At 34.6% G+C, this 20,631-nt stretch overlaps 1 protein-coding gene across 1 annotated transcript in view; it reads left to right on the top strand.

Annotated features, from left to right (window-relative positions):
• Window positions 1-20,631, top strand: part of LOC132549916 (peroxisome proliferator-activated receptor delta-like) — a 55,440-nt gene that overhangs the window by 12,357 nt on the left and 22,452 nt on the right. Inside the window, exons 2-3 of the mRNA XM_060213903.1 lie at window positions 18,544-18,809; window positions 20,358-20,471. Of these exons, the coding sequence (XP_060069886.1) occupies window positions 18,544-18,809; window positions 20,358-20,471 (380 nt within the window). The remainder of the gene's footprint in view (window positions 1-18,543; window positions 18,810-20,357; window positions 20,472-20,631) is intronic.

The raw sequence follows: 20,631 nt of genomic DNA, 5'->3' as shown, positions 1-20,631 counted from the left end.
ACTCTATTTTCCACCAATACACAATAAAGCAGACAAGAGCACACAGCTTGTCCCTTTGTTTATCCACAGAGATAGAGAATAACATGAATCCTGTCATTTCTTAACGAGTCAAAAATTTAAAAACGTAGACGTTTCAAAATAAAGTTATATATATATAATCAACATATTTTTCAGTTTTCCACACATGCCACTGTCTTTACAGGTCATCAGGTTCCCGTCTTGCTAGTTGCTGTTACTTCTCTTTAAACACTTTGTCCTGCTTTCAGAGGATGTTGACTCGGTTTGTTAGCATTTGTATATTCAGTGATAATTGTATTATTTTTTTTTGCTCATAAATATAAATCAGCAGATCTTTCCTCTGTTAGTTTTGTTTACCTGATAAACCCGACATTCAATTATGACATCTTCACAGAATCTTTTTGATTTTTCCACAGAAAAAAAAAAAACAAAAATAAAAATTCCTATTGCCTCTTAATGTGTGCACTCCCTACATTGGACATGTGTGCACTCCCCACGTTGGACTTTCAATTTTTCAAGTAAAATGAATACTTCCTTTACAGATTCTGTTATGATAGATAAACAAATGTTTGATGCTAAACTGTGTGAAATTAATCAAAATCAGAAGTACAGATATTAGATTAGTTATTACATTTTAATCACATTTTCAATTTTTTGTCGCATAATTTTATTTTGCCCAAGTAATACTGTTCAATCATTTAAAATGAGGGACTGCATTTTTTAACGCAGTCCATTAGACTTGCACAAGTTCTTGTATCTGCACACTTGCATTTGTTCAAAATGTTGAAAAGAAACCTGCTTAATTGAAATGTAAGCACTCATTATTGCTCGTTTCAATTTCATGGGGTGATGAATAGAGTTGCTCTTGAGACAAAATTAACAAGAACTGACGTAACTTTGAATGATCAGGAGACTTTATATTTTTTATAAATCTGTCTTTGTAGATCTGAAATTCTTGTGTTACAGAAGCATTGGAAGGAAAGAAATAATGATTTTTTGTAATATAATATATGAACTTGCATCATTGAAAAAGACTGGAATGTAAATGTCATACCATTGCCTGTCTTTTTCTATATAAATAATGTCTTAAGCCTTTTAATTCTACATTACAAGATGTTCTTAATTATTCTGATAGCTAGAACATCATAATAGGGAATATGCTAATATGTTACGACAACCTAATTTACATTCCTTATGAATATGGCTCTATCTATTATAAATGCAAATGTTATGCTTTGAAAATGCAAACCAGTGTAAATTAATTTCAGTGTATCTTCAGTCTGGATGTTAGTGAAGCTCTGTAATACATGAATATCCATGGGCTTGACTGATCATTATATGTTAAAAACTGCACACTGAAATGTGATTTATCTATTTTGCCAAACGGATGAGCATATCCTTTAGCTCATTGTTCTTGTACAGAGACTGTTTTGCAAACCACAGACATATAATTATTCCATTTCATACCTGATAATTATTCACACCTGCATGTTTTAAATATTATTTTTACCTAGAACATGAAATCTTTAAAATTATGAAATGTATTATCTAAGTTAATTTTTAATTTAAATTAACGGTCAGAGGTGTGGATATTTTGATGCCCACTTTTTCATTAGCTCTCTTGGTTCTTCGGGCCAGGTGAGCAAATAAAAAAGTGTATAGAGACAGAAAGAAACTGAAGCATGTTAGGGTAAAGTGTTCTTCAGTCTTCCTTCATAGGCAGTTAGAGTAAGCATTAACATTTGTTTTTAAAAAATCTATTATCTCCCTTGGTTTTCCCTTAAATGCCCTGTTTCACAACGTCTGATTGGTCATTAAAAATAATCACTAATTTAACAACCAATGAAACGTGTGGCAAAGGTGAACAGTTTATCACTCGATTGGTTAGTCTTGTCAGCAATGGTGTGAAGAAAACACTTCTTCAGAAGATTTTTGGTGAAAGTTGCCGATACATAAGATATTCGTAACATCAAGACTTGATATTGTGCTGTTTGAATACAAATTATCGTCCAAACAGTTCATCTGCTAACTTTTTTTTTTTTCTGATGAAATCTAAGTGGTGTATTCAAATGAAAAAGAATTATGGGAAATTATTCCGAAACAAATTAATATGCGTCAAAGTATAGTTTCCTGGGTAAAACGTTATATATAAAAGGATGAATGAACATGTGACTATATTTTGATTTTTATCACATCAAAAACTACTTACTTTATGTCCCATATCTTTGCAAGAAGTTACCAAAATGAGTTCAGTATGGACAAAATGATCTGTCATATCACAAGGCAATACAAAATACTCTGGTGTGAGAAGAAAGAAGGTCAATAAGTCCAGATGTTTTTCATGCAGTGAAGGCAGGCAGTGTTCTGTTCAGACAATAATACTGTCCTTTATATCCAAAGACCTGTTTCACATAAATTTGTTAGATTTCGATACGAAATCTGTCATAAAAATCTATCACAAATCATTCATCCTAACTCGAGTATCACAGTAGCTCAAATATAAGATCTAATGTTGTGTTAAATTTGCTGTAACAGTTCAACAGGAGTCATATGTATTATTTGATTTGTTTTCTTATAACTGCAACTCCACTAGACCACTTTCGTTATTGATAAAAAAACAACATTAAACAGTATCTATTGTCCGAGCTTCGATGACATGTGACAAATGTTCATTTGTGCACGTACTCACACCCAATGTTGGGGACCTATTTGTAAAGTTGTAGGAAAAAGTGGAAAATTCAAAATGTTTTGTTATTTAAATTTTGCCATTTCTAACTATTGAGTTCTAAGAATAGTCCATTTTGAGAATGATGCTTGTATTGGTTAAGGAGAACTTTGAGTTCTAAGTAGGACATTGCTTTTGGTAATCAAAACATGCAATATCCTAGCTATGACTAAGTATAGATATAATGTCTAGCCCTATTATAGTCTAAGGTTGAGCACAATTTTGGAAACAAAACAAAAATAATTACCATCTCACGGATTTTTTGCCTCAAATTTCATATGTAAGTTCCCCTTGGTCCCTAGTTGTGGCTGTTAAGAGTTTGGTACTGATCAAAAAATCAAAATGGTTAGCAGGCATCCATCTTGGATTTTGCCTGGCAAAGATTGTTATCCCTATTTCTAAAGAAATACTGAATGGATCTCCCTCAAATTTCATATGTATGTTCCCTTTGGTCTCTGTTTGTGCCTGTTTGATTTTGGGACTGATCAGAAGAAGTAAAATGGCTTCCAGGTGACCAATTTGGATTTGGCAGGTAAAAAGTATCTTCGCTATTTCTGCAAAGGAATATTAAAAATTTTTATCATTAAGAGCAAAAAAAGAGAAGAGAAGAGAAAAGATCAAACTTTCCAAGAACAAATAAAAATCAAACAATGGTGGATGCCAAGAGCCCTCTGGGATCTCTTGTTTTGAAATATTGTTGGGTGGACTTGCTACTCTTAAGGATATAAATGTGGGTACAATATTTGTATTACTTTAAGTATCGAGTTAAGTGTATAAGAGTGGATGCGTATCTACGTGTGTGCTGTAGTTCAATGACGAGTGTTCCACATTACTTTTTAGGGCTTTTCACTAAGTGGTGAAAAGACCTATTGTTTTTGTTCGGTTTCTTATTATTCTTATTATTATTATTCTTATTCTTCTTCCAATTTTGTGGGTTCGTAATCTTTTAAATTGAAATATATAGATATACAGTCTATTCACCTATATGTAGATATGTATATGAACTTGTCGATGCCGTTTTTTTAAGTAGGTCAAAAATCCAATATGGCCGCCATGACGTCATAAGTTAAAAACTTAAAAACGACAATATCTCGAGAACCGTTGATTATACAGAGTTTATGCAGTTATATTAATTGTAGAGGATTTCCTTATCTAAATTTTTGTCATGATATGTTATCAGAGAATATGTCGAACAAAAAAGCTCGCTGTTGGGTAAAGTTTTCAAAATTTAACAAATTTTTTATTTTTTTTCAATTTTGAATTTTCTTGAAATTTTCTTCTTCAGATCGATGCAGAACATCCTTCCGATGAATTTAATGTTTTGTTTTTCGGTAGATTGTCGCCAAAGAAGTGAAAAGCCCGCAAAATTGTTAGCAACAATTTCTAGTTTGTTTTATATTCATACTTATAACTATTTAGATAAAAGACATTGCTAGTCTTTATAATTATAGCATGGTTCTATTCATTTATTTCTTATTCATTTCCTTCACGCCATGCTATAAGATATGTGTCCAGTAAACAACCAATGAAAATAGAGTCAATCTTCGATGCACAATGTCTCCGTTCACAGAAACACAGCTAAGACTGCTAAATCTGTTAAGTAGTCCATTTGTCTTTTCACCTAGAAACATGTCTAAAAAAATTGATAAGGAAATGCATACAACTTGAACTTAATTATCAATTTTCCCCTCAAGAACTTCTGAATGTCAACAAGACAGACGGTTATGACATTAACGAAATGTCAGTCTTGTTTATGTAACAATCTTTTTTATGTAACTGATCCAATTTCGAAATCACCAGGCATCAAATGTGTTACAATCCCCGCACAGTCAGTAACCCTCATACCAAGCGTAAAAAACATATTTGATCAGTAGCATGTACTTAGCATGTGAGGCTGGTCAACTATTTAACTTGCAAAGGTTAATAATTTTATTGGCCTGTTGCTACTTTACATGTAAAGTTAAAATCAAAGCTGATATCTATGTGTATAATGTTGCTGAATTACTAATGTTGAATAAATATTTTTTAATTTAAACTAAATTTATGAAATTATAACTTCTGTTAACTGCTGAAAACTTAGTAGCGACAATTTCTATACTTACGATTTAGGTATTATTTATTCCAATTAATGGCTTCAATCCCTCAAACTGCCCTATTGATGGTTAATTATCATTTCAATTCAGCATGCTTTCCAAACGTCAACTGCTAGGTGGAATCTGGAAAATGTGTTTTATATGAAAAAGTATAAACAGTGAAGAAAAAAGCTCCTTTGTACTAAAACATGTTTGTATTCCAATTTTGTATAACAAGATAATTGGTTCTATATGTGCTGATATGGCATCTGTAATATAAAAAGTAAAATTCTGTTAGCTTTTTTACAATATGCAGTTTGGAGTTTTAACGGATCAATTATCCTGTAGATATGATTTGATTTTAAATGATGATTTATGCTAATTTTATTCTCTAATAATTTTAATATTCAACACTTAAATGATTTAATTACTTAATTGTCCCTGAAATTTAGGCATGCATGATCTTTAAGCGTTGATATATGCTGCTGATAAATAGCATATTCTACATTGGAAATGAAGTATTAATAGGTTTTTTGTAGGCTTAGAATTAAAATCGGTGACCGAACTGAGTTACCTCCCTTCTAGTGTGTTAATACCAGTTGATGTAGGTCTGTTGAGGCTCTTATTATGAATTCCTTGTCAACAATCTTTAAACAGATTCATTCATGCAGGATTTTGATTAAACCACTCTTAAACGAAAATTTAATATTTGAGCAAGTTTGAATTTCTAGGTTGTAGGATCAAGGTCATTGTTCCATTTTTAGAAAATCTTTGTCAGCACTATAGCAGCTTCATTCCATAAAGGATTCTGATCTCACACTTAATGGACATATGCTTTATCATTTTTAAGTCAAGATGGAACCATGAATGGAATTGCAATGCCTGGCTAACCATATTTACTTAATATGAATGCACAATGATGTGATTTTGATCTGCTCTGATTAAATGTTAGATATTGACCAGTACAAAACTAAAATCAGATGTACCAGGTCTTTAAGCTGAATAATTTTTTGATTATAGCAGCATGTGAATCATTTACTTCGGAGTTGAAAAAAACTTTCCAATACCAATCCCTCTCAATTCTGAAGACCAAATCAAATTTGTGTCTGAAATGATTGAATATACTGAAAATCACTTCTGAAAACCAGCCTTACCTGAACGATCAAGACCTGAGATCCAACCAGGGTATTGTGAAATCACTTGTGGGGAAAGCATTCAGGAGTGCGCCTTCATGAAATCAACTGTGTGGATAGCATAAAGATGTGCACCTTCGTGAAATCACATGTGGGGATAGCTTTCAGGTGTGTGCCTTCTAAATCACCTGTCGGGATATCATTTAGGTGTGCCCCTTCGTGAAATCAACTGTGTGGGTAGCATTAAGGTGTGCACCTTCGTGAAATCACCTGTGTGGATAGCATAAAGGTGAGCGCCTTCATGAAATCACCTGTGGGGATAGCATTAAGGTGTGCACCTTCTTGAAATCACCTGTGGGGATAGCATAAAGGTGAGCGCCTTGATGAAATCACCTGTTGGGATAGCATTAAGGTTTGCGCCTTCGTGAAATCACATGTAGGGATAGCATAAAGGTATGTGCCTTCGTGAAATCACCTGTAGGGATAGCATTAAGGCATGTGCCTTCGTGAAATCACATGTAGAGATAGCATAATGGTATGTGCCTTCGTGAAATCACCTGTAGGGATAGCATAAAGGTGTGTGCCTTTGTGAAATCACCTGTAGGGATAGCATAAAGGTGTGGTGTGCCTTTGTGAAATCACCTGTAGGGATAGCATTAAGGCATGTGCCTTCGTGAAATCACATGTAGGGATAGCATAAAGTTATGTGCCCCTTCGTGAAATCACATGTAGGGATAGCATAAAGGTGTGTGCCTTCATGAAATCACCTGTGGGGATAGCATTATGGTGTACGCCTTTGTGAAATCACCTGTGGGGATAGCATAAAGGTGTGCGCCTTCTTGAAATCACCTGTGGGGATAGCATAAAGGTGTGCGCCTTCGTGAAATCACCTGTGGGGATAGCATAAAGGTGTGTGCTTTCGTGAAATCACCTGTGGGGATAGCATAAAGGTGTGCGCCTTTGTGAAATCACCTGTGGGGATAGCATAAAGGTGTGCGCCTTCTTGAAATCACCTGTGGGGATAGCATAAAGGTGTGCGCCTTCTTGAAATCACCTGTGGGGATAGCATAAAGGTGTGCGCCTTCGTGAAATCACCTGTGGGGATAGCATAAAGGTGTGCGCCTTCGTGAAATCACCTGTGGGGATAGCATAAAGGTGTGCGCCTTCTTGAAATCACCTGTGGGGATAGCATAAAGGTGTGCGCCTTCGTGAAATCACCTGTGGGGATAGCTTCAAGGTGTGTGCCTTCTTGAAATCACCTGTGGGGATAGCATAAAGGTGTGCGCCTTCGTGAAATCACCTGTGGGGATAGCATAAAGGTGTGCGCCTTTGTGAAATCACCTGTGGGGATAGCATAAAGGTGTGCGCCTTCTTGAAATCACCTGTGGGGATAGCATAAAGGTGTGTGCCTTCGTGAAATCACCTGTGGGGATAGCATAAAGGTGTGCGCCTTCTTGAAATCACCTGTGGGGATAGCATAAAGGTATGTGTCTTCGTGAAATCACCTGTGGGGATAGCATAAAGGTGTGCTCCTTCGTGAAATCACCTGTGGGGATAGCATAAAGGTGTGCGCCTTCGTGAAATCACCTGTGGGGATAGCAGTAAGGTGCTCTTAAGTAAGCTTTCTTGTTTTGGAATTTGGTGCTCATTCTTAAAATGATTTGAAAGTTATCTTCATAATCTCAAACAAAGAGTTGTTCACATCTGTAAATTTTCTAATTGGTAGAATATTGACGGCAGAGTTCCTCAGGGTTTGATGTTTGGTCCCCTTTTTGTATGTCATTATTGAGACACTCGTGAGTAGCGCAGAAATGTTAAATTACGATCTCAGTAAAATTCATGAATGAGTTGAAAAATTGATTGTCAAATTTAAATCCTGCAAAAACAGAAACTTTACTGACATATATGAAAACTTACAGTGTATTTCATCCTCCTGTAACCATGAACAATACTTTACTCCTGAAGTTAATGCAAATAAACATCTAAATCTGTTTTTATCAAAAATTGGTTGCTGGACTGATCATATTTATTGATCAAATCTAAGTTTTCACCAAAACTAAATATTTCTCATAAATATCATAAAAATTGTTCATTTCCATTAAATGATTTATGGTCTCCTCCCTAAGTATCTGCAAGAAATTCTTCCTCAACGTAATACGAGCATCACACTCATTTTGGTAAGAATTTTCCTCTGTTTTTCTTGTCGAACAAGCCTTTACATGAAATCTTGTCTGCTGTCTGTGATTAGTCTCTTAGAGTTCTTTGCTGTTGAAAAATAACATTTTTGCAGACTTACGCCAGTGAAAATAAGGAACACTAATCATTTGATACAATTGACAAATCGTACAACTCTGTATAAAAAAAATAAAATTAGAAACGTGACAGGTTGTTAACTAATAACACAACCTTCAATTCCATAGTAAACTTTCATTTCGCTGAAAGTCAGCAAATAATGCAAATTACCTTATTACAGATCAAACCCAAATGTTTTGAAACATATTAGACATTTCAAGGAGATTCATGTCACGAACATTGACAGCTGTAGGTTGCCACCACATTTTCAGCTGGTTAGTAACTTTTCAAAGGTTAAATCCCTCTGAATGTTTGACCACAAGTTTTGTCTGTTAGTGATATGAATAAGTAACATTTTCAATGAGAATATAAAAATTAGATAACAATTAAATATGCTTTAGATTTAAAATATTTGCGATGATTTATTAGCTGCGGGCCAGGTGTGCTACAGGGATACTACAGTGTCCGCCACCAATCATCTGTCAACTTTTACTATATATTGCATTTATTCATGAATGACTGAGTGGATTTTAATCAAATTTGTTCTGAAGCGTCCTTGGAGAAAGATAAGGCAGTTTGGTGCAAATGGTTGGCCTGAGGCCAGATGGGTGGAAGCCAATAGGGAAAATCTTTCAATTTCTTTAAAGTCTATTTTGTTCTTAAGAAATTGCAGGATATTGTCCAGATTTTGGTCTGATGTATGCTTGGGTGAAAGGAAATCAGTTTTGTATGAGACATGGGTTTTGGTCCCCTGGGGCGAGATGGGAGGGCCCAATAGGGAAAATCTAACCCCCAATTAGATTTAATTCATTTTAAATTATTGCTTTGAATCAACCATCAACAATTTATTTGGATATTTGATTCTTTGAAACAGTTGTGATCCCCACTGAATAACTATCACATTAATGAGCATCAGGAGATAAAGATTACTGATAATTTGTCCTGGGGTCTGGTCACGTCCCAGGACAGATTGTATGTTTGAAGCCATTGAGATTACCATCCCATAACTTAATAACATTGCTGGACATCAAGAGATTAACAACTGATCTCTGTCCCCACCCCTAGGGAATTTGAAGCTGAATCTGTGGGGTGAGGCTCATCAGGGGAAATGTTTTTATTTTGAGGAAATATAAAGTTTTGCATTGTTAACTTAAATATGCAGGTGAGCAATACATGCCTTCTGGGCCTCTTGTTTTTCTTTTAAAGCAGACTATATTGTGTCACATACAGTAAAGTTATGATGAGTAAGTAGTGTCTATGACATGCCTAATAAGCTTCATTGTCTGGTATCTGTTCTAAATATCCCATTAATTTTGCTTGTGAAAATGTAATAATAGAATATTAAACAGTGTCTTCAGTAATAAAAATATATTTCTCTTGTGTGTCTAATGCTGTACACTCGTGAAAGATACAAAAATATTATACAAAATATATTTAATGTTACTGAAGATGCCTTTAAATATCCTCAGTATATGAGTTGAAAACCTTGTTTCTGAATTCAATTCAGATAGAATTGTTCTTATTAGGTCACCTGAGACAAAATCTTTTGTACGGCGTTGAGCATTGTAAGTTTTTATTCTTTTCAACTTCTTCTGGAAAACTCCAGAACTGATTGAAATTGTACATAAACCTTCCATGGCTTAAGGTGCACCAAAATTTAAAATTATATGGTCCCTAACTCCCAGAGGGGTGGGGCCAAAAAAAGTTCATCTTTTATTAAAACTTCAAAAATCTTCTCAAATCCCAGGTATGGTAGAATCAAGCACTTTTAATGGATTGAAAGGCTTTCAGATGCTTTACCAAAATTATAAATTGCATGACCCCAGGGTCTCCCATTTCTTCCTGGAGAGGGGGTAAATTTTACTATAGTTTATATAGGAAAATAACATTATTTTAGATAATTTGTGTATTTTCTATTGGAATTAGTTTAGGTTAGAATTATAAGTTTAAGCGGACAGTTTGATGAGATGCACATACTGACCATTGCTGATTCTAGAGACTGATAGGCAAGGAACAAAAAAGGGTCAAATTGAAATTGACTGAAATTTCAAAGATGTTCTACTGTTCCTGGATGAAAAATTTTAGCTCAATTTATTAATGAAATTTCTTTTAAATCAAACTTGTTTAGAAGCCTTAGCATGGGACAGCAGTTAATGTATACACAATTTTAACATATGCATCATGTGGGCGATTTAGTGAATGTTACATTACTTTTTTTAACCGTATCATTTCTATGACATGTCACAAGATCCATTGTAACTCAGGTGACCATTAAGGCCCTTGGGCCTCTTGTATAATCCTGATGTATATGTACATATCAATGAATGAAATAAAGCTTACATAACAATGACAGGGAATTAATTTACAATATAATCCCTGTCTATTGATTCCAGTGTTGGCCCTGAGTAAGCCTCTGACATTATCAGCTGAATTTTGTTTCAGCCTGTCAGGGTTTTTTAGTTATTTTTTTTTTTACTTTGTTCTTTTCTCCTTTCTACTTTTTTATTCCAAATTTTCATAGTCTCAGAATTGCAATGACGAAATAACATCAGTGATGATAAACCTTATTTGGAAGTCCTATTTTTAATACTACACCTGGAAAAAATATTTATGTATATATATATATAGTTCTCACTGATCTAGGTCAGGGTTGACAGGTACATTTAACATATGCATGTACAATACTTCAGCAGGGAAATGATTCATTCTGTTTTATAACTAGCCTTGCGTAAAAATTACCTCCTCTTGTTTCGACAATAATGAAAGGTCAACACAGAAGAAGAAATGGAAATAAACACTAACAACAAAGTTGATTGTGTCAGGATGGGGTAACTCTTGCCAAATGGATTATAAGAATCTCGGTGCTTAGAATGCTTAGTTCTCAGTCAAGTGAGTGTTTGGATGCACAAAGAGGATTTGCTTAATGCTTCTATTCAATAAGAAATGTGACTTAAGAATTTCAATGGATCCATTTACAAGCTGTTTGGACTTCCTTTCAGGTAATGTTCATTGCTTCCTGGTACAAATATTAGATTAAGTATTTAATTTCTTAAAAAAGACAAAAAGAAAATAGTATGAATAGTTTGCAGTTTTTTTCTTTATAGAATTTTTTATTATTTGTTTAAGTGATATTTTCCTGAAAGTTCACTTGATGCTCAATAGTTATTATATTGTATGAACCTTTTAAAAATGATGAACAACCAACATGAGCTGAATGTAAGAAAGGAATCATGATACATTAGGTTAAACAAGAGGATAGCTTAATTGGACATACACAAAATATCAGGACAAAATATTTCAGGCATGGTATTCAGAAATGTTTTTAAATAGCTTTAGAGTTGTCGAAATCTGAAACAGACTTCTTGAATTATTAACAGTTAATGTTTTAAAGACTTTGTAATCAATTTTGGAAAAACCTTGTAATGAAATATATAATCATTTGGCAAGCAATACAGAAACATCATAAAATAACAATGATTACTTCTTTCTGAAATATATTAAGGTATATTAAGATATTAATATAATGACAATATCTGTATGTATCCATAAGTTACCCTATGGTATATCCTATTGTCATTTTTTTTTTTCTTTTTTGTGCCAAATTTCATACTTAAAATACTTCAAATAGCCAGTTAGTTGAAAAATAAAGCTGTCAACTTTCAAAACTTGCAAATGCTATAACTATATTTTAGTCAAAATGTGACATGTAAGAACTTTAAATTAGTTGTTGGTACAAAGTTTTTTGACAAATGATCGTCAACTAAAAGAGAAATGTAATGATAGACAAGTATTATTTGACAATATCCTATGATGTCATAAATATTCACTGCATTAGTTCAATAAATTAGTCAGGGTCAGTGTTTAAAGGTAGTTATCATCTGTACAATCATAATTCTTAATCATGCTAAAAGGCCAAAGGCCTGTGTGTGTGCTAAGGTTTGGACGAGTTTCTTGTGGACCATGAATCGTTAGATGCATGAACTGTGTGCCAGGCACATGGATCAGATGCTAGAGCTTCCAAACAGGTACAAGTTTAAAGCTCTGTACCACATACAGGCATTATGTGCTAAATGCATGCCAACTGTGTGTGATTTGCTTGCATGATATGAATGCCTATAAACACAGATTGGAGGAAGCTCCTTAAACAAAGATAATGGAACAGTGTATACTTTGATCATACTGAGATGATATGTATTATAAGAAATTTGGGGTCCTTGACTCCTCAGTTACAGAGTTATTGTCTTTAGTTTAAAGTATCTTTTCCAGAGCATAATTTTGCTTGCATTAAAACTAGGATAATTATACTTAATTTATACACTGATCTTAAAGGATGTGCAGTGAACAAAATTCAGAGCTCATGACTCCTTCTTTACAGAGTTATTGCCCTTTGTTTAAAGTATTTTTTCCAGAGCATAATTTTGCTTGCATTAAAACTAGGATAATTAAATTTAATTTATATATTGATCTTAAAGGTTGTGCAGTGAAAATAATTCAGGGTTCACAACTCCTTTATTACAGAGTTATTGCCCTTTGTTGAAATATCTTTTCCAGATCATAGCTTTCATTTAAAGCCCCAGTATACGTAAAAATCACTATAAAAAACAATTTTTATCTTATTTTCTCCGTAATATATGTAACAAAACAAATACTTTCCTTCAATTAAAGAAAATAAAACTGACTGTTTTCAATTTGAATAAAAATTGAAGAAATCGGGAAATAAACAATGTGGGACCCACAATAATTCATACCTTACCGCTCGTAGCGATGACATTGTGCATGCGCATATTCCGCGTGTGTAAACATGGCAGACACAGTACAGACGTTCACCAGTCGCTTCCTTTTTTTCCAATCATATACAGGCCAATTCTGAATTCTTAGGTTATAATTGTGCATGATATCGTTTCTAAGCTAATTATTCCTTCTAACAATCTCTCAAAAACTGAATGTTTATCACAGAAATACCTCAGTTGTACGACAAGACTTTGCAAACAATGTTTGTAAACAAAAACTTACCGTAGACATATCTGCATTTGCTTCCTCTATAAGTAGAAGCCTCAACTCTTGCGAGATCAGGTCATGAACTTTCCGACGTGTTTCGGCAACAATCTAATTTCGATGGCGGCGTGTTTAAAATGGAGGTGTGTTTACAAATAGCAAGTTTCAACTGCTCATATATAAATACTTCATGCACAAAGTCATGGTAACTATTGTTTGAATAGCTTAATTTTAACTACATCTTAGAGAATATCTCAATAATTATGTGTGATTCTACACTAAATTTTTGGTGAATGTTACGTATATTGGGGCTTTAAGCCAGGATAAGGAAACTTGATGTATACATTGATCATACAAAGATAATGTACAGTGCACCAATGTTCAGGCCCACAAATGCTTAATTACAGACTTATTGCCCTTTGTTAGAATTTGGTGTCAGCAGCATAACTTTGCCTGATGATTTATATGAGCTGGTCAAAAAATAGATTTTTATATTTTGGCATTAATATATTAAAAAAAAGATAAAAAAAACCATTAAAATGAGCTAAAAATTATCAGGATAGGACCATCATTGCTGGCACAGTGTCCATTTCAATTCCAATCATTTTTACAAGAATGTATTTATTTTTATAAAATTTATGATGTGTTATTTACGACATTGTGACGTCATCAAATTTCACAATGTAAGCAATGATTTTCGAACATCATTGTCTCTAGTTAATTGATTTATCATAAAATCAGTGAACTATACTACCAGTAGTAAAATATGTGTATTAATATTTAATATCATTTATGTGTGGACATTTGTGTACAGTTCAAAATATATGTATCTAACTAGTGATATGTTTTTTTCCTAAAACCTAAAATCTGAAAAAGTTTCATGTACTCTTAACAGAGTGAAATACAATTTACAATAATTGTCAAATACATTGAGAGTACCGCTGATTAACTTTGTGCATGATGGCAATTTTTTTATTGAACAAAAGTATATCAGATGAAAACATTGAACAAATTATGTTTTTTTTGAAACTTTTGATTGCCAATACACAAACTGGAAATCTAAAACAAATACAAAACATAAAGTTTCAATTTGTGATTCTATTATAATTGTTTGATCACATTCCACATTCTCTGATTATAAGTAATATATCATACATCAGCACAACAGTACAACATAACAGAAAGGTTCCTGGTGGACTTCCCTAATTGAAGCAACGATGTATGTTTCTAAAGAAGATGGGTTATGCTAATTAATCTGTAAAATGTCCTGCAAAAAAAATGTGGCATTATTGTAAAGGTTAGGGTACAATATGCTACAAGTATACGTCACAGTCAAGGTGATCTTGTAGCCATAGGCTTATAACAGATTGAAGAGCAGATAATCAAGTAATGCTTAAAACAAAAGACACTAAATGCATCAGTTTTATTCATGTACAGGACACAATATCCATTGGGAGGGCTGCTATGTATTTTGGAGTTACTCTTTTTCCATCACAGAATGGGAACACAGTACAACCTGGGCTGACTGTCTCATAAAATCTTGAATCCTCTCAGCTAAGTACTGGGCTCTCCCAAATGAGGAGCCACTAGTTTGACTTGGCTCGGCAGATCAGTTGGAAAAGACGTTCCTGTCTTTAACAGACTACAGTCAATGGACCACCCACACACTTCCTGACTGATACCTCACCTAAAATTGAAGATGATTCAAACAAAAAAATTGATTTGAAAGTTTGAAAAAAATAACTGAAATTTTTATCCTTTATTTAATTTTCATGGTTTTTAAAGCTGAAAGGTGTGTGGAGGGACTATTTATTTGTTTGGTTCTGTAATGTAATGTAACAATAATCCAGACATTCATTCATTTTAGCTTGACAAACAATGGTTGCCTCCCTTGTCTTGATTATATTGTTATCAAATTGGTTGTAAATTAATGCTTTTGGATCATTTAAATGATACATGATGTGTTCTGATTTGATCAGACAATTAAGACAATGTTAGGTATGTTGATGTCAATCCAGTTAACTTGCAACACTTTTGTATTAATATCAACAAATATTTCTTTATGTCTGCTGATTATCCACTGTGCTGTCACCTGTTGTAGTGTACACATATATGCAAATATACATTACATCAGGGATGTCTTGTGGAAAAAATAATGATGCATATTCAGTACATGTTGTTTTACCAACTAATTGTCCCCCAAAAAATAAAATAATTGAAAGCAGATTTCACAGTAAACATGCTACATTGTAGTTTAAATTAAGCAATAACCACAATTAGCATATTTCTCACGAAGTTGAATCGGGATGAAAGGTAGGGAAAAATCAAAGCATTGATGTTGTGGTATTTCCTCATTAACTCCCTTTTTATTGACTATTCTGTAAGGGTTTTTCTCAGCAACTGGCAATTTTGCCTGTATGAAAACTAAGATAATTAAACTAAATGTATACATTGATCATACTAAGAGGATGTGCAGTGGACAAAATTCAGGGCCCACAACTCTTTGATTAAAAGAGTTACTGCCCTTTGTTAGAAATATCTTTTCCAGAGCATAATTTTCCTTACATTTAAACTGGGATAATGAAACCAAATGTATTCATTGATCATTCTAAGAGGATGTGCAGGGTACAAAATTCAGGGCCCATAACTCCTTCATTACAGAGTTATTGCCCTTTGTTCAAATATCTTGCCCATCATGTAAGCTAAGATAATGAAACTTGGTGAATACATTGATAATACACAAATAATGTGCAGTGCACCAATGTTTGGGCCCCCAAACACTTAATTGCAGAGTTATTGCCCTTTGTTAAATTTATGTGTCTTCAGCATAACTTGGCCCGGTGATTTATGTATAAGTCATACTAAGAAAATGTGCAGTATATTAAATTAATATCATCATTGCTTTTATCACAATTTTGTGACGTGAGCGTTAACTTTGCTTGCATTAAAACTAGGATAATGAACCTTGATGGATACATTGATCATACTGAGAGGATGTACAGTGTACTGAATTCAGTGCCTGAATCCCATTGATTTTCTGTCCAATAAAGTCCTTTTCACAGAGCATTCATGAGCTTCACTAATACTCTTTATTTAAAATGGAAATTAAATTGATTTAAATATTTCAATTGGGTATTTAACCCATATGTTGAAAAAGGTCATTTCATTGTTACAGTAGCAGAAACAGGGCTTTTTTTTCTTTAACCTTTAAAAATAGCCAACTTCAGTGAGAGAAATGAAATATCTACAACAGATCTTGTTTGGTAAGCTGCATTCAATATCAATGAAATGGTATTTTGTACCTGATTCCTGTTATCCCACAAATATTTGACACATAAACCTGTTTACCTCCAACCTAAGGTCCATACAGGTAGGTGTTATATACTCTAGATTTGTTTATAGGTCACGTATAAGTAATGAAATATCCCAGTGAAGTGATAAGTTACCCTAATTATCATTAGTAGACGATGACTGAAATGCTTTAACTCAAAAGCTAATGAATAATGAAGACTTCAGCTATAGTACTCCATCAGGGTGACAGGTACTGATGGTTATATACAACTTATTTCACACATGTAGTATATATCTATGTGATATACGTTATAGTTTACTTTAATATTACAGTGATATCGTCACTAATTATTTCCCAACCTACAATTTACAGTGATAGGAATTGTGTTTTACTTATCAAAGCTAATAAGATATCATCATTTTATTAAACCTGTTTACCTCCAACCTCATGTAGGGATACTACAGTATCTGTCAGGTGTCAACTTTACTCTGTGTTGCAACTGTTCATGAAAGAATGAGCAGATTTTAATCAAATATGGTCTGAAACATCCTGGGGAAAGTGGAACCAATTTTGTGTAAATGGTGGGTCTGGCCACCCGGGGCCTGAGGGGCAGGGGCCCAGTAGAGAAAATCTATCAATTTCTTTGAAATCTGTCTTGTTCTTCAGGAATTGCAGGATATTGTTTATGGGTTTCTGCCCTATGGGCCAGATTGCCAGGGCCCAACAGGGAAAACCTAACCCCCCAATTAGATTTAATTCATTTTATATCATTGCTTTGAATCAACCATCAACAACTGATTTGGATCTTTGGTTCTTTGAAACAATTGTGATCCCCACTGAATAACTATAGCATTGCTGAGCATCAGGAGATAAACACAATAGATAAACACAATCATACATGATCATTTTTCCTGGGGTCTGGTCCCACTCCAGGACAAATTATATCTTTGAAGCCATTGAGATTACCATCCCATAACTTAATAACATTGCTGGACATCAAGAGATTAACAACTGATCTCTGCATGTCCACACCTTTAGGGAATATGCAGCTGTATCTGTGGGATGAGGCTCATCAGGGGAAATAATTTCCTTCTAAAGAAATGTAAATTTTTCCATTATTGACTTAAATATCCAGGTGAGCGATACAGGCCCTCTGGGCCTCTTGTTTCAAATTGCTGTTTTGTTAGATTTAAAATTCAATATCACCTTTAGATTGATTTAGTTTTTTGCAAGAAATATCTAATCCATTATGAGCATGTGTATGAGACTTAATAGTTTTGAAAATGAAGATAAGTTTAAATTTGCTTAAATGTGCTGTTGCCAAACATTGTATTTATCTTAGAAATGAAATATATGTACATTACCTAAAATACATATTTTGCCTTTATTTTAGTTTTGTGTGTATGAATGAATATGAAAATACAAAAATTGTTGACTGATGAATTAAACATGCTGAAAACAAAAACAGAATTACATTAAATTAGCATTTGTCTCAAGTAATTTATCTGCCTTATATGGAATAAACCGAGTTAATGTGAAAAATTTTAATTTCAAATGTTTACTAAAAGGCTATTATTGTATTATTACCAGGTACTTAATCTATAATGAATTAATCATACTAACTTGTTTACCTGTTTACTGTTTACCTGTGATCATATAACTCTCTCTGTAGACAAACTAATTAAGTAGCACAACAATATGAAAATTTCACATAAATACTGAACAGTGCATTCTTGTACTAAATGGAGATCAAATATGTGAGAAAGTTTATTCTTAAAAATTTGGTTGCTGTTTGAAAAACTAAACAAAAACTTGACAATCTATATTTCATGTCTGTTCCGGGAATTGAACCCAAAACACCTAAGTGAAAGATGAGTGCATTAGCACTGAGCCACTTGTTCATCCACGTTAAATTGGATGTGGGGACATTAATGTTTTACAGACATTTTGTAACAAAACAAAAATCATTGGTTATCCTATAAACATTCATTAGATAAACATTCTTTGTCTTTTCAGATTTTTCTGATTTGGACACTGAACGCCTTTTAGTCGATATCCACCAAAATGACCGAGTAACATCAAAGACCATGCTGATAAACATTGGCCAGGATTCCTGCGTGTCTGGATCTTCATTATCACAAGCTCCATCACCACAATCTGCCTTGTCTTACTCGTCTTCAACATCATCTTCATCTCCAGTTCCCTCTCCATCACCATCATCAGAACTTGGCAGCCTGAACATTTTCTCCCTGACTAGGGCACGTCCTAGTTCCACCTCTTTAGTAAGTACTGACCTTATCTTCATTTCCCCTCACACCTCTGCCCTCTTCAACCCCCTCTCTCCTGACCTGTGTCTTCATTTCCCCTCACACCTCTGCCCTCTTCAACCCCTTCTCTCCTGATCTTTGTCTTCATTTCCCCTTTCACCTCTGCCCTTTCTTATCCTTCCCTCCTGATCTTTGTCTTCATTTCCCCCTCACACCTCTGCCCTCTTCAACCCCCTCTCTCTTGATCTTTGTCTTCATTTCCCCTTACACCTCTGCCCTTTCTTATCCTTCCCTCCTGATCTTTGTCTTCATTTCCCCTTACACCTCTGCCCTTTCTTATCCTTCCCTCCTGATCTGTGTCTTCATTTCCCCCTCACACCTCTGCCCTCTTCAACCCCCTCTCTCTTGATCTTTGTCTTCATTTCCCCTTACACAACTGCCCTTTCTTATCCTTCCCTCCTGATCTTTGTCTTCATTTCCCCCTCACACCTCTGCCCTCTTCAACCCCGTCTCTCCTGATCTGTGTCTTCATTTCCCCTCACACCTCTGCCCTCTTCAACTCCCTCTCTCTTGATCTTTGTCTTCATTTCCCCTTACACCTCTGCCCTTTCTTATCCTTCCCTCCTGATCTTTGTCTTCATTTCCCCTTACACCTCTGCCCTTTCTTATCCTTCCCTCCTGATCTGTGTCTTCATTTCCCCCTCACACCTCTGCCCTCTTCAACCCCCTCTCTCTTGATCTTTGTCTTCATTTCCCCTTACACAACTGCCCTTTCTTATCCTTCCCTCCTGATCTTTGTCTTCATTTCCCCCTCACACCTCTGCCCTCTTCAACCCCGTCTCTCCTGATCTGTGTCTTCATTTCCCCTCACACCTCTGCCCTCTTCAACCCCCTCTCTCCTTATCTTTGTCTTCATTTCCCTGTGTCCAAACATCTGCCTCTCCGACCCCCTCTCTAACCTGGAATTTCATTGATATACATATATGTACACATGTATGCAGCATGTGTATGTGACTGATTTTTTTTGGATACAAATTGTGGTTTGAAGCTTTATTACACAGTTATGTTGTGAAGACCAAATTTAAGGAAGACATATTCTCAAAGAATTAGGTGATATGGCTGTAATTCTGCCTGTCCACAGTTGTTGTTTAGGGAGACAGAATGTTATCAGTGCTAGCTGACTTCACTGAAGTACTTCAAATAAACGTAGCTCCAAATTTTGGCCTTTTATGTCATTTCATAAATCTTTGTGTGTTTGGCCAGACAGCCAGCTAGATTTTGCTTAGAGTAACGAATGAGTTATTGTCTCAATTGTCCAATTAAGAGTTTTTGAATCAGTGTATGATTGAGTTCATCAATCTGTTTATATATGATATTTAGTGCGAGCTCTCAACTGTCTGAAGTCCCTTAACCATTATATTCAGAACAAGCTTAAGAAAATAAGATTATTTCAAATAATTATCAAACATGTAACATACAACTTCAATATGTTCAATATGTTGATCCAGAATTCTTATTTGTTTTTATCTTTTAGTTTTATTTACTGTTTATTTAATACTACAGATGAGTGGTCAAAGTAAACAGCTGTACACGACAGAGCTTGAAGTGATTTGTCGCATCTGTGGGGACAAAGCATCCGGGTTCCACTATGGAGTGCACTCTTGTGAGGGCTGCAAGGTAAGAACTGCAGGTGTACCCAGATGTCCACTACATAGGGCTGAAAGGTAAGCACCACATGTTACCCTGATGTCCTCTATAAAGGACTGAAAGGTAAGAATTGCAGGTGTACCAAGATGTCCTCTACATAGGGATGAAAGGTAAGAACTGCATATGCACC

The sequence above is a fragment of the Ylistrum balloti genome, unplaced genomic scaffold (genome assembly GCF_031769215.1).
Source record: "Ylistrum balloti isolate Yb309-2 unplaced genomic scaffold, AGI_CSIRO_Ybal_v1 Utg370090, whole genome shotgun sequence".
In the NCBI taxonomy this organism is placed as follows: domain Eukaryota; kingdom Metazoa; phylum Mollusca; class Bivalvia; order Pectinida; family Pectinidae; genus Ylistrum; species Ylistrum balloti.
This window is presented reverse-complemented; position numbering and strand designations above follow the sequence as displayed.